The 18,803-nt window shown below is 36.3% G+C and overlaps 1 protein-coding gene across 1 annotated transcript in view; it reads right to left on the reverse strand.

Moving 5' to 3' along the window:
- Window positions 1-18,803, reverse strand: part of LOC133631538 (dynein axonemal heavy chain 8-like) — a 200,699-nt gene that overhangs the window by 45,884 nt on the left and 136,012 nt on the right. Inside the window, exons 62-67 of the mRNA XM_062023834.1 lie at window positions 16,806-16,959; window positions 7,554-7,718; window positions 7,241-7,467; window positions 6,516-6,634; window positions 1,682-1,785; window positions 1,388-1,564 (exon numbers count right to left, since the gene is read on the reverse strand). Of these exons, the coding sequence (XP_061879818.1) occupies window positions 1,388-1,564; window positions 1,682-1,785; window positions 6,516-6,634; window positions 7,241-7,467; window positions 7,554-7,718; window positions 16,806-16,959 (946 nt within the window). The remainder of the gene's footprint in view (window positions 1-1,387; window positions 1,565-1,681; window positions 1,786-6,515; window positions 6,635-7,240; window positions 7,468-7,553; window positions 7,719-16,805; window positions 16,960-18,803) is intronic.

Raw genomic sequence — 18,803 nt, forward strand, 5'->3', positions numbered from 1 at the left:
CCCTTCCCACAGGAAATGCCTGTGGGACCTGCAATGTTATGCCCATTTGATTGTAGACTCTTACTGACACCTTGTGGCAATATGAAAATACTATGCGTCATTAGTTTGGGCACTTCCGGGTTGGCGAGTCAGTTCAGTTCATGAGACAATTGAGAAGTAGACAAGTTGTGTTAGCTCCTACAAGCCTTGGAAAAGATAAGTCTGTAAGTAAACTGTTTAACTTGTTTATATAACTCAATATTAAGGTGGAAAGTGTTTCAATTTGATAGTAAGATGTCCGTTGAAAAACTATATTTGTGCACTGTTTCAATGGATGTTTTGAGGACTTAAAATGGCTGCCAGTCGTGTATTTCCACCATTGAAATAGTTTCAACACTCAGAAGAATTTGTTTGATGATAGTACTGTATATTTGTGTGAAGCTAATATTTACTTATTGTTTATTACATTTCAGTATGTTAATTGAATCACATAGCTTATACATTTGTCATTGAGTGTATTTCAGTTTAAAAAAAAAAAAAAACAGTCCAGTGCAAGACAAAAGTAAAGATAGGAAAAGACAAAGCAAGATCAACAACAATAAAGAGCCTAAATGGATGAATCTGCTTTGGATTGTTTGTTAGCTGTCTGCCAAGCTGTATAACCTCAACACGTATAGTGAGGGCAGAACGGGCAATATGCAATTATTGCCAGGCTTCGCTCTCATGTAAGGGGGGAAGAATTGTTGATTGATGACTGTGGTGTTCTTAGTGGCATAGTGTGTGTAGTTAGTATGTTCCAATAGCAGCAGAAGTGCACTTTTTGGAGAGCTGTTTTATTTTCAGTTTTGTACCCAAGGGACTGATTTTATTTAACACTATATTATTATTTATACACCTATAGTGATCACAGAGACAGGTTGTTTTTGTGTTACTGTATATATTTGTTTTTCTGAAAAATCCCACTTAATATACTTTGGGTAACAACAGTCAATATATATATTTTTTTTAGGGGGGTAACAGGCAATATTTATTTCTTTCTTTTCTTTTCTTTTTTTCTTATAAAATAAAAGTGAGCTTTTGTTAAACCAAATATTGTGTTTTTTTCCATATACAACAACCTATCTGGAATCGGTTCGATAAGAGGATTCGATAATGGGCTCGAACTCGATAATTTCTTATCAAACATCATCCCTAGTTATTAGTGAGAATATACTTATTTTAAGGTATTTTTGGGTTCATTGAGGTTAGCTAATTTGACTTGTTTTGCGAAGTCTTGACAAGCCAAATGTTCTTGTTCTATTGGCAGATCATTTTGCTTAGTTCAAATAAAATACCCCTCATTTTTGTATTTTTTTCCCCTTGTTTTTGAACACTGACTTTTTGCAGTGTACAATGACAAAACTCTCACATTAAGGGCATTTTCAGCCTCCAGCAATGCCGGCTTGGCCGCCTCCAGTTTCTCCTCGGCGATGGCCTTCTCGAACGTGATTTCTTCCACGATCTTCTGAGCTTTGTCACTCACAATCTGGACTTCGTTCTTTATTACGGTGGCAGCATCATTGCTGATCATCACCTCGGCTAACACCTAAAATATGAGAGTGAAACACACATAAACCGTGTTCTCGTCATCGTGGAGAAAACAGCATACCATCTAACGTAATTCCCCAATCATGCGTGTGTGCTATCTCATTGCTAATCTAACCTTGTCAGCTTTGGCAGAGGCCACCACCAACTCTTTTTCACTGACTTCTAGCTCTTTGGAGAGCTTAGCCACGGACTCACTAGCCTCCACCAGTTTACTCAACCCTGCAATACAAAATTGAATTAATTGACCGTGGGGAACAAAATAACCAATGTCTCACACCTTATTTAAGCAATCCATGGTAGCACTCAAGCAATAAAGACATGTTCGGAGTAACATAAAGGCATTGTATCAACTACAGAAAAGAGCTATAAGGATTACCGTATTTTTCGGACTATAAATCACAGTTTTTTTCATAGTTTGGCCGGGGGTGCAACTTATACTCAGGAGCGACTTATGTGTGAAATTATTAACACATTAGCGTCAAATATCAAATAATATTATTTATCTCATTCACGTAAGAGACTAGACGTATAAGATTTCATGGGATTTAGTGATTAGGAGTGACAGATTGTTTGGTAAACGTATAGCATGTTCTATATGTTATAGTTATTTGAATGACTCTTACCATAATATGTTACGTTAACATACCAGGCACCTTCTCAGTTGGTTATTTATGCCTCATATAACGTACACTTATTCAGCCTGTTGTTCACTATTCTTGATTTATTAGGGTCCGCATGTACCATGTACAAAGGACTCCCTGTGGGAGTCCTTTGTACATGGTTACAAAGGACACTATTGTTATTGTAAGGTTTATTATTCCGCAGCTTTGCGCACTACTTTGCCCCGCTTAACATGCTTCAAAACTCACCAAATTTGACACACACATAGAAAAACGTGCCCCAACCACTTTAGTAAAAAAACCTAACCCCAAAAATCAAAATTGCGCTCTAGCGCCCCCTAGGAAGAAAACTGCCTGTAACTCCCACTAGGAAGGTCGTAGAGACATGAAACAAAAACCTATATGTAGATCTGACTTAGACCTACATTTCATAATCCTCGGGCAAAAGCCAACAGGAAATTGGCAATTTCCCCTTCAACACAAAAAATGACTAAAAACACTCATTTTTGCCTCTTTGACCTGTAATTTGACCCCTTTGAAATACTTCAAAAGTCACCAAACTTCTCACACACATCGGGATCGGTGGAAATTGCGATCTAAAAAAAACCGAACCCCAAAATAAAACAGAGACAAAACTGCTTCTCAGAGGAAAACACAGACAAAACTGCTTGTAACTTCCGGTAGGAACGTCTTAGAGACATGAAACAAAAACCTCTACGTAGGTCTTACCTAGACCTACATTTCATAGATTGACATCCTTCAGCAAAAATCAACAGGAAGTTTGCTATTCCTCCTTCAAAACTAAATTTTTGTTACAACCGGTCACCAAACATCAAACATTATCTCCTCCGAGCGCGTTTGTCGTTTCGGCTTCAAACTACTACAGGAGAGAGATTGAACCCTTCTGATTAAAAGTTGACGAAGGCGTTTTGATCGGTAGTACGGTTTTGATTTTACGAGCCTTCAAAGAAAACAACCACTGTGCCGCAACACCTAGGAAAAAAACACAGACACAACTTCCTCTAACTCCCAGTACGAATATCGTAGAGACATGAAACAAAAACCTCTATGTAGGTCTCACTCAGGACTACCACTGGACAAAAGTATTGGGACACCTAGGACTAGCACCAGCCAAAATGCGGACCCGACCAACGCCGCTTGCAGCTTTAATTTTAAATTGCCTTTCAAATGTCTATTCTTGTTGTTGGCTTTTATTAAATACATTTCCCCCAACAATGCGACTTATACTCCAGTGCGACTTATATATGTTTTTTCCCTTCTTTATTATGCATTTTCGGCCGGTGCGACTTATACTCCAGAGCGACTTATACTCCGGAGCGACTTATACTACGAAAAATACGGTATTCATAAAGCAGATTATCTAGAACACACTAACATAGTATTTATTAATTCTGGTTTATTGAAACTACAGGAGCTAGTAAAGTTACAGACATTATGTGTCATATTTAAGGCTAAAAGTAAAACATTACCAGCGAATCTACAAAAAATGTTTGTCATCACTTGTGAGAATGAAGAGCATAGAAGAAAAGGTCATTTCCAACATCAGTATTCAAGGACAACTTTAAAACAAATGTGGTGGGGGTTCAACTATGGAATTCTCTTTACAATGAGATAAAAGAATGTAGAAATATATTCCAATTGAAAAAAATATATAAAGACAGAACAATAAGATCATATGGACAGCAATAAGTGTCTACCTGTTGCTTTATATTTATTATTTTACCTATTTTTTGTCTGGTTTTGTATTTGTTTTGTATCATCCCGTGACGTGCATATTATTTATTTTCTTCGGTTTGTACTTCATGAAGTTTTGCACTTGTTTTTTTGTTAGTTTTCATTATATTTGGATGTATTTGTTTGGTTTGTATGCTTGTAAATCTGAGCTATCCATTAACTACTTATTATGTTGAAGGGGGCAGGAAATATAATATTTTCTTAATCCTGTTCCTTCTCAAGCATACACTGCAAAAAGTGAAATCTAAGTAAGATGAAATATGTCAAATAAGGGTGATATTTGCTTATTTTCTGTCTGATAAGATAATTCTTCTCACTAAGCAGATTTGATGTTAGAGTGTTTTACTTGTTTTAAGTGTTTTGGTCCTAAATGATCTCAGTAAGATATTACAGCTTGTTGCTGAGATTTGATGACCTATTTCAGTCCCAAATCTACCGAATTTGGAGGTCTCAAGGTTGGCAAGTATGCCAGCACCCCCTGCGACCCTGAGAGGGACAAGCGGTAAAAAATGGATGGATGCATTGATTTTAGAAGCCTGGAGCTTTGCCAACTATTTATCAGTCAACTACAGATGTGGGAACTGTACATTAGGATCATTTGTTATTGTTTAACAAATAAGCTAACCTAGCCTGTTAAAAAGTGAGTGTGATATTAGCATGAAGCTACGAGCTGACATAGCTTTTCTAGTGTTGCTAACGTTTGTGTCCTCCTACCCCATCGATTCCGTGTGAATAATATATCCTGCACACTGTCCGTAAACTAAGTAGGAATACATTTTCATTTAAATATGACATATATCACGTTGGATAAGTGCACAGTTAGTGTATATGTCAAAAGTGTACGACGTACTAAAAAAAGCACACGCATTTCATTAGTATTAAAGCTACAGACACACAAAAGAGTGCACTGCAAAAAGTCAGTGTACAAAAACAAGAAAAAAATTTACAAAAATTAGAAGTGTTTTACTTGAACTAAGCAAAATTATCTGCCAATAGAACAAGAACATTTGCCTTGTCAAGACTTTCCAAAACTAGTAAAGCTAGAGCGCAATTTTGAGTTTTGGGGTTCGGTTTTTTTCTTAGATCGCAATTTGTGTGAAAAGTTTGGTGAGTTTTGAAGTATTTTAAGGGGGTCAAATTACAGCGCAAAGAGGCAAAAATGAGTGTTTTTAGTCATTTTTTGTCTTAAAAGGGGAAATAGCCAACTTCCTGTTGGTTTTTGCCCGAGGATGTGAAATTATGAATTGTAGGTCTAAGTGAGACCTACATACAGGTTTTTGTTTCATGTCTCTACGACCTTCCTAGTGGGAGTTACAGGCAGTTTGTTTTTGTTTTTTCCTAGGGGGCGCTAGAGCGCAATTTTGATTTTTGGGGTTTGGTTTTTTGACTAAAGTGTTCTGTCACAGTTTTCCTACGTGTGTGTAAAATTTGGTGAGTTTTGAAGCATGTTAAGGGGGGCAAAGTAGTGCGCAAAGCTGCGGAAAAAAAAATAAAAATAATAATAATAATAAAACCTTGCAATTTCAATAGTGTCCTTTCATCCCATTGCAAAAGGACTCCCTTTGGGATTCCTTTGACAACGGTCCTGTGTGGACCCTAATTAGCTAACCTCAATGAACCCAAAAATACCTTAAAATAAGTATATTCTCACTAATAAGTGCACTTTTCTTGCTAGGAAAAAAAAAAAGACCTTTTTGCTCAATATGTTGATAAATATTCTTAAATGAAGTAATTGCTAGTGCCATTATCTTGACATAATGATATGCGCTTGGCATTAAATGTGTTGAAACCAGCAAACTTACACTAAAAACTAATTTATTGTTCTTAATGGAAAGACAACAAGACAAGCGCTTGTTACTCTCGGGGTCTCCTAGCCGCTCAGGCAAATCATATTGTCTAAAAATGCATTTTTCCATGGATAACATGACATCATCACGCCAAGTGCGTGCTCTTTCAGTCAATTAGTGCGCATATATACAGCCCGGCACCCGGCCCAAAATTTTTTTAATTGTAATTTTGAAGAATCTGAATGTGCATTAACTATTTCTGTTCAAAATTGTTAGAAATTTTAAATGTTTAACTGTCCGTTTACTGTACTGTGCCAACTGTACTACTACACGAGTACGTATTTTCTATTGTTTCATTGACAATAAAACAGCAAATTCAAATTGGCTGTCATCTGTTTTAATTATGAGACACAATTGTCTCTTTCATGCTTGAAATAAGAAATGATTACTTTAAAAAAGTAGTTTTCTACTTGTGAGTGTTGATGACAGCTTTGCAACAGTTGATATTCTAGTTTCAAGCATGTTTTACTCAATATAGCTCATCAAATCTCAGCAACAAGCTGTAATATCTTACTGAGATCATTTAGGACCAAAACCCTTAAAACAAGTAAAACACTCTAACATAAAATCTGCTTAGTGAGAAGAATGATCTTATCAGACATAAAATAAGCAAATATCACCCTTATTTGACATATTTCATCTTACTTAGATTTCACTTTTTGCCGTGTGTGTCAACAGCATCAGTTCAAGATTTTGGAACACACAACTTCCAATCTATCATCCTTACCAACATTCATGCGTTCAGCTAGTGTGTTAATGTGCTCGTGATTCTGATGGTAGAGCGTTTTATAGCCATTTATAAATGAGAGATAAGACTTGGGGGTGACGTGAGTTCTTCTCCTGAATCTGAAAAACCAAAAGAGCAAACACTTTTAAGATTACACTACCGTTCAAAAGTTTGGGGTCACCCAAACAATTTTGTGGACTAGCCTTCATTTCTAAGAACAAGAATAGACTGTCGAGTTTCGGATGAAAGTTCTCTTTTTCCGGCCATTTTGAGCGTTTAATTGACCCCACAAATGTGATGCTCCAGAAACTCAATCTGCTCAAAGGAAGGTCCGTTTTGTAGCAACGAGCTAAACTGTTTTCAGATGTGTGAACATGATTGCACAAGGGTTTTCTAATCATCAATTAGCCTTCTGAGCCAATGAGCAAACACATTGTACCATTAGAACACTGGAGTGATAGTTGTTGGAAATGGGCCTATGTAGATATTGCACCAAAAAGCAGACATTTGCAGCTAGAATAGTCATTTACCACATTAGCAATGTATAGAGTGTATTTCTTTCAAGTTAAGACTAGTTTAAAGTTATCTTCATTGAAAAGTACAGTGCTTTTCCTTCAAAAATAAGGACATTTCAACGTGACCCCAAACTTTTGAACGGTAGTGTATATAACTTTAAACTACGTCAAGCTATTTAATTATTTTTTTTTATTATCAACGTTCTGTACCTTTCAAAGTAGCTTTCGCACGTTTCGGACACTTTGCGGTGGTACACGCCCATGGTGGTCACCATGGAGGCTTTCACCTCTTTGGAGCAAACAATGGGGAACTCTGACAGGAAGTGGTGGGCCACGGCCACCAGCGCCTCCTCTGGCCAAGGTGCGAACCAATCCATGGTGCAGCCGGATATCAATCCCGGGAATTTAAGGGACCTGGAACGGAACTTTGGTCCCACCTAACAACATGAGCAGATAACGTCGTCATGATCACATGTTTGCTTTCCATCTTTTCATTCATAAATGCACATTTTCCGCGACTAACCGGCGAGAAGCAGAGGACAACGTGCAGATTCTTCCGGGCACGTGATATGAAGTAGTCGTAGAGGTTGTCAAACGTCGGCGGAATGCGAGGGAATTCTTTCTTCATCACAGGGACCAGATTTTGGGTAATCTCTTGGATCTCGTCTTTTGCGAAGAGGTTGGACACCTACGCAAAAGATGATCGGCAGTTCAAGCAGAATATACGCGAGCAAAGTATGGTGTTCATTAAAGCTCCTGTGTGATGCAAAATGGATACTTTAATTTTGAGCCTGTTTATGACAAAATAATGAGCAATAAATGCGATACAAATCTATCATGTCCCTCCACTTGCATGTTCCGTTTTTGAGAGATGGATGTAGACCAGGGGGGTCAAACATACCGTATTTTTCGGAGTGTAAGTCGCACTGGCCGAAAATGCATAATAAAGAAGGAAAAAAACATATATAAGTCGCACTGGAGTATAAGTCGCATTTTGGTGAAATGTATTTGATAAAAGCCAACACCAAGAATAGACATTTGAAAGGCAATTTAAAATAAATCAAGAATAGTGAACAACAGACTGAATAAGTGTACGTTATATGAGGCATAAATAACCAACTGGTATGTTAACGTAACATATTATGGTAAGAGTCATTCAAATAACTATAACATATAGAACATGCTATACGTTTACCAAACAATCTGTCACTCCTAATCGCTAAATCCCATGAAATCTTATACGTCTAGTGTCACGTGGGGGGGGCGCAGCTTGCTGCGGGGTTCTTCCAACGCAAAAAAACGGCTCCGGACGACAGCGTGAAGGTGAGTTTGGATTTATTAACATAAATCACTCAAACTATCACAAACACAAAAATTAAAGCAAAAAGGCAAGCGTGCCTAAAACACAAAAGAAGCTGCTAGTTAGCAGAAAACTATGGCCTGGACTAGGAAAACTTACTTGGTCAGCAAGAGACATAAACTGGTGTGACAAAGACAATGCAGGCAGAACGAGTGAAGAACAAAGGTAGACTTAAATAACAGTGACTTGATTGGTGAAAACAGGTGCGTGACTCAAAACGTAAAACAGGTGCGTGACGTGACAGGTGAAAACTAATGAGTAACCATGGAAACAAACAAACCAGGAACTAAGAAAGTGTCCAAAAAACAGCACATGGCCAAAACAGAAACATGATAAACAGACATGACATCTAGTCTCTTACGTGAATGAGATAAATAATATTATTGGATATTTTACGCTAATGTGTTAATCATTTCACACATAAGTCGCTCCTGAGTATAAGTCGCACCCCCGGCCAAACTATGGAAAAAACTGCGACTTATAGTCCGAAAAATACGGTACTTACAACATGTATATAAAACCCTAATGGAGGTGTTTGGATGTGTGTGTGTGTGTGTGTGTGTGTGTGTGTGTGTGTGTGTGTGTGTGTGTGTGTGTGTGTGTGTGTGTGTGTGTGTGTGTGTGTGTGTGTGTGTGTTATTTTTAATTTTTTTTAAACATGCCTCAAAACAACAGCTACAAAAACAATGAAGGCACACAGCTTCAGTCCAGAGTATACTCTAGCAGTGGTCCCCAACCACCGGGCCGCGGACCGATTGGTTGTTTGTTTTTTTTTGGTTTTTTTGGTTTTTTTAAAAATTATTTTTATGTTTTATTGTTTTATTGTTTTGTTTTTTAATGTATTGTATTCTGTTTTTATATGTTGGTTTTTTTTGTTTTGTTTTTTGTTTTTTTTAAATTATTTTTATGTTTTATTGTTTTATTGTTTTGTTTTTTAATGTATTGTATTCTGTTTTTATATGTTGTTGTTTTTTGTTTTGTTTTTTGTTTTTTTTAAATTATTTTTATGTTTGATTGTTTTGTTTTTTAATGTATTGTATTCTGTTTTTATATGTTTTTTTTGTTTTGGTTTTTTTTTTTGTTTTTTTATTATTTTTATGTTTTATTGTTTTGTTTTTTAATGTATTGTATTCTGTTTTTATATGTTTAAATGGATCTTAAGGTCTGCAATAAAGATTGATGATGATGATGATGATGATGATGGTACCGGGCCGCGCAAGAAATAAAAAAAAAAATAAATAAAAAAAAATATATATATTTTTTTTTTAATTAAATCAACATAAAAAACACAATATATTCATTATATATCAATATAGATCAATACAGTCTGCAGGGATACAGTCCGTAAGCACACATGTTTGTATTTCTTTATGAAAAATAATAATAATAATAATAATAAATAAAAATACAACCCCCCCCGTCCGTGGGAAACATTTTCAAGCGTTGACCGGTCCCCAGCTACAACAAGGTTGGGGACCACTGTACTAGAGCATACTTGCCAACCTTGAGACCTCCGAATTCGGGAGATGGGTGGGGTTGAGGTGGGCGGGGTTGGGGGGTTTATGTTTGGTGGTAGTTGGGGTGTATATTGTAGCGTCCCGTAAAAGTTAGTGCTGCAAGGGGTTCTGGGTATTTGTTCTGTTGTGTTTATGTTGTGTTACGGTGCGGGTGTTCTCCCGAAATGTGTTTGTCATTCTTGTTTGGTGTGGGTTGACAGTGTGGCGCATATTTGTAACAGTGTTAAAGTTGTTTATACCGTCACCCTCAGTGTGACCTGTATGGCTATTGATCGAGTATGCCTTGCATTCACTTGTGTGCGTAAAAGCCGCATATATTATGTGACTGTTCGTCAGGAGTAAAAGCGGACGTGGCAACAGGTTGTAGAGGACGCTACAGGCAGTGCCTTTAAGGCACGCCCCCAATATTGTTGGAAATCGGGAGAATTTCGGGAGAATGGTTGCCCCGGGAGATTTTCGGGAGGGGCACTGAAATTCGGGAGTCTCCCGGGAAAATCAAGAGGGTTGGCAAGTATGCCCTACGTCCGTGTTTTACCGGATATGTACCGCTCCGTACAGCGGCGTTTTAAAAAGTCATTCATTTTACTTTTTGAAACCGATACCGGTAATTTCCGATATCGTCGGACATCTCTAGTTGTGTAAGTATAAAAATCAGCCAAAATTTTGAATGAAAAAAACAGCTGTTCTATATGTGTCCACGAGATGTCGCCATAGCAATTTTTTTGTATCTTTGTAGATGATGCTACATATGTACAAAATAAAGCACATGATGTTAGTGCACCAGGCGAGGAAAATGATCAAACTACATAAATAACATCCTGTAATTTGATTTTGATATTTTTTTGTCTTGATAGATTGAAAATTAACACCAATGATTTGATTGATGAACATTATTACATAATTCATTCAGAACGTATAAATAACGACAAATAAAGATAGAATACTACTAACCGCAAAATGAAAGTGTAAAAAAAACAACATACCGTATTATTTTTCTGACTATAAGTCAGTTTTTTTCATGCGACTTATACTCGGGAGCGACTTATGTGTGAAATTATTAACACTTTAGCGTAAAATATCCAATAATATTATTGATCTAAATCTACAAAAAAATTTCACTTTAATAGAAAAAGAAGGAAGAAGGAAAGGGCACTTTAAGCATCAGCTTGCACGAACAACATCAAAACAAATGTGTACATCAGTGGTGGGAGTAAAACTCTGGAACTCTCTCCATAATGAAATAAAGCAATGTAAAAACACATTTCAATTAAAAAAAGTCTTTAAAAACAGAACTATGATGTTATATGAGCACTGACAAAAGGGACGCAAAGGGAAAAATAAGGGGAAAAAAATAAAAATAAAAAATAAAAATAATAATAAACACACAAAAAAAAACAACGCTTACATTATCCTACATGACTGTAGGTATTGTATAGTCTAGCTTTCCTTTCATTTTTTTTCTTTTTTTTTTTTTTCTTTATCGACATGCACTATGGATCCTTGGTTGAATGATCACATTGTTCTTAGCTTTGTTTGGTTTGAATGATACCTTGTTATGATGGCCTTGTTCTATTCAGTTTTGTTTGGTTTGAATGATTACCTTATTCTTTTTCAGTTTGTTTGGTTTGGATGATTGCCTTGTTCTTTTTCAGTTTGTTTGGTTTGAGTGATTGCCTTATTTTTTCAGTTTTTGTTTTGTTTGTTTATTTTTTGTTCAACTTATCTTGCTTGTTTATTCTTTTCATTGATTGTTTGTTCTATTAATTTCTATGAGTGTGTGCACTGGGTAGGGGTACAAACTTGTAGTTTTTAGGCAACAATAACTTTTCTTGTCAACTGGGTCATACATGTCCTGTAGCCTTTTTTACTACTCTAGAGCCTACGCCCCTGGTGGGTGGGTGCGTGTGGGTGTGGGTGCCTGTGTGTGCATATGTGATATATTGTTTTGTATTGATTTGTTGCATTGGATGTTCTAATGCACTACCGGCAAAGAAATACCAAGAAAATGTTTCTTTTGTGCGAAGGGGCAGGAAATATAAGATTTTCTTCATCCTGTTCCTTTTCGACATGGCTGTGTATTGAATGCAGTAAGGTATGTGAGATTGTTGAAATGTTGTTGAAATGTACACATCCAAGTACGAAATAAATAAATAATTGAATTGAATTGAATTGAATTGAATTGAATTGAATTGAATTGAATTGAATTGAATTGAATTGAATTGATCTCATTCACGTAAGAGACTAGACGTATACGATTTCATGGGATTTAGCGATTAGGAGTGACAGATTGTTTGGTAAACGTATAGCATGTTCTATATGTTATAGTTATTTGAATGACTCTTACCATAATATGTTACGTTAACATACCAGGCACCTTCTCAGTTGGTTATTTATGCCTCATATAACGTACACTTATTCAGCCTGTTGTTCACTATTCTTTATTTATTTTAAATTGCCTTTCAAATGTCTATTCTTGGTGTTGGCTTTTATCAAATACATTTCCCCCAAAAATGCGACTTATACTCCAGTGCGACTTATACATGTTTTTTTCTAGGGATGTCCGATAATATCGGCCTGCCGATATTATCGGCCGATAAATGCGTTAAAATGTAATATCGGAAATTATCGGTATCGTTTTTTTTATTATCTGTATCGGTTTTTTTTATTATTATTTTTTTATTAAATCAACATAAAAAACACAAGATACACTTACAATTAGTGCACCAACCCAAAAAACCTCCCTCCCCCCATTTCTTTCTGTTATCAATATTCTGGTTCCTACATTATATATCAATATATATCAATACAGTCTGCAAGGGATACAGTCCGTAAGCACACATGATTGTGCGTGCTGCTGCTCCACTAATAGTACTAACCTTTAACAGTTAATTTTACTCATTTTCATTAATTATTAGTTTCTATGTAACTGTTTTTATATTATTTTACTTTCTTTTTTATTCAAGAAAATGTTTTTAATTTAGTTATCTTATTTTATTATTTTTTTTAAAAAGTACCTTATCTTCACCATACATGGTTGTCCAAATTAGGCATAATAATGTGTTAATTCCACGACTGCATATATCGGTTGATATCGGTATCGGTTGATATCGGTATCGGTAATTAAAGAGTTGGACAATATCGGAATATCGTCAAAAAGCCATTATCTGACATCCCTAGTTTTTTCCTTCTTTAATATGCATTTTCGACCGGTGCGACTTATACTCCGGAGCGACTTATACTCCGAAAAATACGGTACATTTTTAAACAAAGAAAACAATTTGAAGTTGTCTTTATTTTTAAGTTATCGTGCCGTGATTTTACCAGTCCGGCCCACTTGGGAGTAGATTTTTTTCCAATTGGCCCCCGGTCTAAAATGAGTTTGACACCCCTGATGTAGACCAACTCTGACTTGTCCCATGCTAAATAATAAAAAAAAACTACTCAGTGGCCTAGTGCAGTGTTTTTCAACCACTGTGCCGCGGCACACTAGTGTGCCGTGAGATACAGTCTGGTGGGCCGTGGGAGATTATATAATTTCACCTAATTGGGTTAAAAATATTTTTTAAAACCAGTAATTATAATCCGCAAATGTGCCATTGTTAAGTGTCGGTAGTTTAGAGCTCGGCAGAGTAACCATGTAATACTCTTCCATATCAGTAGGTGGCAGCAGGTAGCTAATTGCTCTGTAGATGTTGGGAACGAAGACGATGGTTTGCAGGTAAAAAGGTATCTAACGCTTAAACCAAAAATAAACTAAAGGTGAGTGCCGCTAGAAAAAGGCATTGAAGCTTAGGGATGGCTATGCGAAACGAAGCTAAAACTGAACTCGCTGCAAAGTAAACAAAAACAGAATGCTGGACGACAGCAAAGACTTGCAGCGTGTGGAGCAGACGGCGTCCACAAAGTACATCCGTACATGCCATGACAATAAATACCAAAATAGGAGTGCAAGACAAAAACTAAAACACTACACACAGAAAACAGGAAAAAACTCAAAATAAGTCACGTCGTAATGTGACAGGTCGTGACAGTACACCTACTTTGAGACAAGAGCTATAGTGATGCATGGTTGGTTATGATTCGAATTCATATCCAACAATTGCGAGAACAACTTTTTACTGTCAAAATCTGCTGCTAAGTTTAATTTTTTAATGTTTTCTGCTGGTGGTGTGCCTCTGGATTTTTTCAATGAAAAAAATGTGCCTTGGCTCAGAAAAGGTTGAAAAACACTGGCCTAGTGGTTAGAGTGTCCGCCCTGCGATGGGTAGGTTGTGAGTTCAAACCCCGGCCGAGTCATACCAAAGACTATAAAAATGGGAGCCATTACCTCCCTGCTTGGCACTCAGCATCAAGGGTTGGAATTTGGGGGTTAAATCACCAAAAATGATTCCCGGGCGCGGCCACCGCTGCTGCCCACTGCTCCCCTCACCTCCCAGGGGGTGAACAAGGGGATGGGTCAAATGCAGAGGACACATTTCACCACACCTAGTGTGTGTGTGACTATCATTGCTACTTTGATCCTGTATATATGACAGGATCTTTTTGCTGGGTTTAAAAACCTGATACAAAATACCACAACTTGTCAAAGATCTTGTATATATGACAGGATCTTTTTGCAGGGTTTAAAAACCTGATAAAAAATACCACAACTTGTCAAAGATCTTGTATATGACAGGATCTTTTTGCGGGGTTTAAAAACCTGCTGAAAAAAAACAAAAAACTTGTCAAAGATCGTGTATTAATGACAGGATCTTTTAGCTGGGTTTAAAAACCTGCTGGAAAAATACCACAACTTGTCAAAGATCTTGTATATATGACAGGATCTTTTTGCTGGGTTTAAAAACCTGATAAAAAATACCACAACTTGTCAAAGATCTTGTATATATGACAGGATCTTTTTGCAGGGTTTAAAAACCTGCTGAAAAAAAACAAAAAACTTGTCAAAGATCGTGTATTAATGACAGGATCTTTTAGCTGGGTTTAAAAACCTGCTGGAAAAACAACACAACTTGTCAAAGATCTTGTATATATGACAGGATCTTTTTGCTGGGTTTAAAAACCTGCTGAAAAAAAACAAAAAACTTGTCAAAGATCGTGTATTAATGACATGATCTTTTTGCAGGGTTTAAAAACCTGCTGAAAAAATAACACAATTTGTCAAAGATCTTGTTTATGACAGGAACTTTTTGCTAGTTTTGAAAACCTGCTGGAAAAATACCACAACTTGTCAAAGATCTTGTATATATGACAGGATCTTTTTGCTGGGTTTAAAAACCTGCTGAAAAAACAACACAACTTGTCAAAGATCTTGTATATATGACAGGATCTTTTAGCTGGGTTTAAAAACCTGCTGAAAAAACAACACAACTTGTCAAATAACTTGTGTATATATGACAGGATCTTTTTGCTGGGTTTAAAAACTTGCTGGAAAAAAAACACAACATGTCAAAGATCTTGTATATATGACAGGATCTTTTTGCTGGGTTTAAAAACCTGCTGAAAAAATATCACAACTTGTCAAAGATCTTGTATATATGACAGGATCTTTTTGCTGGGTTTAAAAACCTGCTGAAAAAATATCACAACTTGTCAAAGATCTTGTATATATGACAGGATCTTTTTGCTGGGTTTAAAACCTGCTATAGAAAAAAAACACACAACTTGTCAAAGATCTTGTATATATGACAGGATATTTTTGCTGGGTTTAAAACCTGCTATAGAAAAAAAACACACAACTTGTCAAAGATCTTGTATATATGACAGGATCTTTTAGCTGGGTTTAAAAACCTGCTGGAAAAATAACACAACTTGTCAAAGATCTTGTATATATGACAGGATCTTTTTGCAGGGTTTAAAAACCTGCTGAAAAAAAACAAAAAACTTGTCAAAGATCGTGTATTAATGACAGGATCTTTTAGCTGGGTTTAAAAACCTGCTGGAAAAACAACACAACTTGTCAAAGATCTTGTATATATGACAGGATCTTTTTGCTGGGTTTAAAAACCTGCTGAAAAAAAACAAAAAACTTGTCAAAGATCGTGTATTAATGACATGATCTTTTTGCTGGGTTTAAAACCCTGCTGAAAAAATAACACAACTTGTCAAAGATCTTGTTTATGACAGGAACTTTTTGCTAGTTTTGAAAACCTGCTGGAAAAATACCACAACTTGTCAAAGATCTTGTATATATGACAGGATCTTTTAGCTGGGTTTAAAAACCTGCTGAAAAAACAACACAACTTGTCAAATAATTTGTGTATATATGACAGGATCTTTTAGCTGGGTTTAAAAACCTGCTGAAAAAAATAACACAACTTGTCAAAGATCTTTTATATATGACAGGATCTTTTTGCTGGGTTTAAAAACCTGCTGGAAAAATAACACAACTTGTCAAAGATCTTTTATATATGACAAGATATTTTTGCAGGGTTTAAAAATCTGCTGAAAAAACAACAAACTTGTCAAAGATCTTGTATATACCTGCCCTGAGATGGGTAGGTCGTGAGTTCAAACCCCGGCCGAGTCATACCAAAGACTATAAAAATGGGAGCCATTACCTCCCTGCTTGGCACTCAGCATCAAGGGTTGGAATTTGGGGGTTAAATCACCAAAAATGATTCCCGGGCGCGGCCACCGCTGCTGCTCACAGCTCCCCTCACCTCCCAGGGGGTGAACAAGGGGATGGGTCAAATGCAGAGGACAAATTTCACCACACCTAGTGTGTGTGTGACTATCATTGGTACTTTAACTTAGCTAAATAAAAAGGCCCTCTTGTTCAAAAACATGTAATATAAAACAAGGCTTTGCCATACATTTTGAAACCGAGCTTAAAGCTCTGCCAACTCAACTTAATGTGATGTGAGGTTTCCACTGTACAGGATAAAAGTGAGGTTCTCACCTCTCCGGAAGACAGAACGTTGTTGAGGTACTCCAAGAAGGCCTCCTGTTTGATTTCGTTGTCGGTGAAAAGGAAGGTGTTGCCGCGGCCTTCGGCCCCTGTTGACTTGTACAACTTTTTCAGGTCCTCCATGAAGTTGGATATGTTATAAGACCTGAAGCGGAGAATGAAGTCAATCTGACAAATGTTTGGAAATAACAACCGCGTGCGAATACACTGATTTTGCCAAAGGAGCAGTTTTATCAGAACTTTTCTGCTGATCATGGCACACTCCTTTTGGAAGGTTGATTACCGGAGCAAAATCTGTGCTTGTTGAGTTTTAAAACATTCCAAATCAATTTGAATTGAATTGAAGTTGATGGCAAGGATGAGGAATGTGATAACCATACAACCATAACTTACTGCACAGGAAAGCATCTGTAGAATGTGAGTTATTTGTACAATCCATTTACCAAGCAAATGCCAACACTATGATTAATTACAGCAGTGCATATAAAACACCACAAGGTGGGGTCAAACACCTTCCTGTTTAGTTTGCAGGGTTTCCCACACATTCATTTATTTGTGGCGGCCTGCCACGAAAGAATTACGTCCGCCACAAATTAAAAAAAGAAAAAAATTAAAAATGTAAAAAAAAAAAAAAAAAAAAAAAAAATTTAATTTAATTTTTTTTTTTTTTTTTTTTTGTCCTCTCCAGCTTCTCAGGCAAATCATATAGTTGATGTAGATGCCCATATCGGCTGTTCAGATTTACTTTACAAAAGAGAAGTGTAGGATACTTCTCTTGTTGCCTTATTTGTATTTGACTTTATTAAATGTATTTATATTAGAAACACCACATGTGTATATAACAAAGGGTGCAAAGTCTGCAGGCAGTAGGAAACACATGGTTAAGTGTAGGGAGTAAAACTGATGGCAGTCTAAAGTTCAAGATTTTTGGAGCTCTTTGTTCAGCGGATCAGATGTTTGATGAAGCTCTGTGTCTATCTACCACCACTACTGTTTTCTGTTTATTTGTTACTGACTGTGGCAGGACACCTCTGCCTCTGTTTCACTTTATGTTGCTGGTAAATAATATGGTTGTAGTAGTAGGCTAAAGTTAAATTATTTAGTATGCACTAATTAAAGGGGCAGAGCTTTATGAGACATTTTAGCTTTTATATTTTATAAGATATATTTTTTGTAAGAACCACAATTAATAAATATATTTCAGTGAATAACTTATTGTTCAAATCTGTATATAAATATTTACATAAAGTGTTGTAATTATATTGTAAGATGGATGGATGGATGGACGTTTAAAACAAAACTGTTATTATTAATTAGTAAGTATACATTTTTTTAGCCTTTTTAGAGAAAATCAAATCACTGTAGTAAATTATGCAAATTACTCGATGATGTCATGGTGACCACGCCCATAGCCACGCCCCCACCGCCACAGGTATCTTGGCAGTTTATGGGAAACACTGGTTTGCATTAAATAAATGCAGGACTTTCAAGAATGTGTAGTTTTTACACTGCCTGTACAATTGATAAAGAGACAGTTAGACCCTAGAACAGATTATTTTATTTAACATGACTCTGTATGGAAACAAATGTTTTGTACTGTCATTTGAAAGGGAACTGCAGAATTTTGCTTTTCACAATCCCTAAAAGAGACAAGAAATGTTCTTTTTTTTTTTAATAATATAAAAATACATAATTCAAAATATGCAGCTAACATTGCTGTTAACGGGAGGCACCTATGTTGACTTCAAAAACGTCCTTCAATGTTGTATATACATGCTTTAAGAATGTATATAAAGTAGTAACATACACATTCATAACAATATGTAATATGTGCAATATTTACCGTATTTTGCTCATTTTAAGCAGTACGGCAAATTAAGGCCCGAGGGCCACACGCGGCCCGTTGAGCTTTTCAATCTGGCCCGCCGGACATTCCCAAATATTTTTTTTTAGATCTTTAAGATGGAAAGCCATTATGATGTGCAGTGA

Source organism: Entelurus aequoreus, linkage group LG16, assembly GCF_033978785.1.
Source record: "Entelurus aequoreus isolate RoL-2023_Sb linkage group LG16, RoL_Eaeq_v1.1, whole genome shotgun sequence".
Lineage (NCBI taxonomy): Eukaryota > Metazoa > Chordata > Actinopteri > Syngnathiformes > Syngnathidae > Entelurus > Entelurus aequoreus.